General features: G+C 37.2%; 1 protein-coding gene across 1 annotated transcript in view; it reads left to right on the top strand.

Annotated features, from left to right (window-relative positions):
- Positions 1–715, top strand: part of LOC102244553 (kininogen-1) — a 4,722-nt gene extending 4,007 nt beyond the window's left edge. The window contains exon 2 of the mRNA XM_005853254.2: positions 479–715. Coding sequence (XP_005853316.1) covers positions 479–685 — 207 coding nt within the window. The 3' untranslated portion in view covers positions 686–715. The remainder of the gene's footprint in view (positions 1–478) is intronic.
- The last annotated feature ends 302 nt before the right edge of the window (positions 716–1,017 follow it).

Here is a 1,017-nt window from a genome sequence, read left to right as displayed (position 1 = left end):
CCAGAGATACCTGTTAACATTTTTTTCAAAAAATGAAAGAAGAAAGTACTCTTGTTGTTGGTTTGTTTTCTAATTGTAAAAATAATATATATTTTTTCAAAAAATACTCAGACAATTTAGGAATGTTTGTTTAAAGAAGAGAGTAAAAGATAACCATACACCCACCACTGAGATGCAACATGTTAACAGTTTTGCTGCATAACTTTTCAGGCTTTTAAAATTATATATGTGCATGAAATTGGTTTCTACAAAAATAGGCTAATACTACATATACTACTTTGTTATTTGAAAATACATGTTTATAAATATATTATGATCATTCTTCCAAGTATTTATAACATTTAGTATTTTTAGTAAATGTTTTGCTCTTGCTGAATTAAATCAATATCAAATATTCATAACTGCACCAGATCCCTCTCCAATGGTCTGCTGTTGTCAGTTGAATGAGCCCTATGTATCTTTGTTTTCTTTTTTCCAGGGAGACCGGAAAATATTTTATTCTGTCAAGTACGAAATCAAGGAGGGCGACTGTCCTGCTCAAAGTGGCAAAACCTGGCAAGACTGTGACTACAAAGAACCTGAGCAAGCTGTAAGTGTGATGGTCCGGAGCCTCCAGTTTTCTCAATTGAGACCAAATTATTCTGTTAGTGCTGGGGGTGATGAGTACTGTGGAGCCTGTTTGTGAGGAGTGCACATAAATGCTCATATGTGTACAAAAGGCAAATGGTTGATGTTTGCACAGATGCACAGACAGAAAGGGCATGAGAGGCCAGCCATGAGATTGGAGAAAGCCCTCCCATGAAGAGGGGACTCAATTGGGTGCCCCTCCCATGAAGAGGGGACTCCTATGACCAATTGGGTGCTTTATTTGTGCAGACCTGAGTTGGAATTCTACTCTGCCTCTAATTAGCTGACCACTGTTAACCCATGGGCTCCCTTGTAAGAGGTAAAATGAACCTAAATTGGAAGATGAAAAGGGATACATATGAAAAGACCTTGTTTTAATAACAAGGAATC

The sequence above is a fragment of the Myotis brandtii genome, unplaced genomic scaffold, assembly GCF_000412655.1.
Source record: "Myotis brandtii unplaced genomic scaffold, ASM41265v1 scaffold1019, whole genome shotgun sequence".
NCBI classification, from domain to species: Eukaryota; Metazoa; Chordata; class Mammalia; order Chiroptera; family Vespertilionidae; genus Myotis; species Myotis brandtii.
This window is presented reverse-complemented; position numbering and strand designations above follow the sequence as displayed.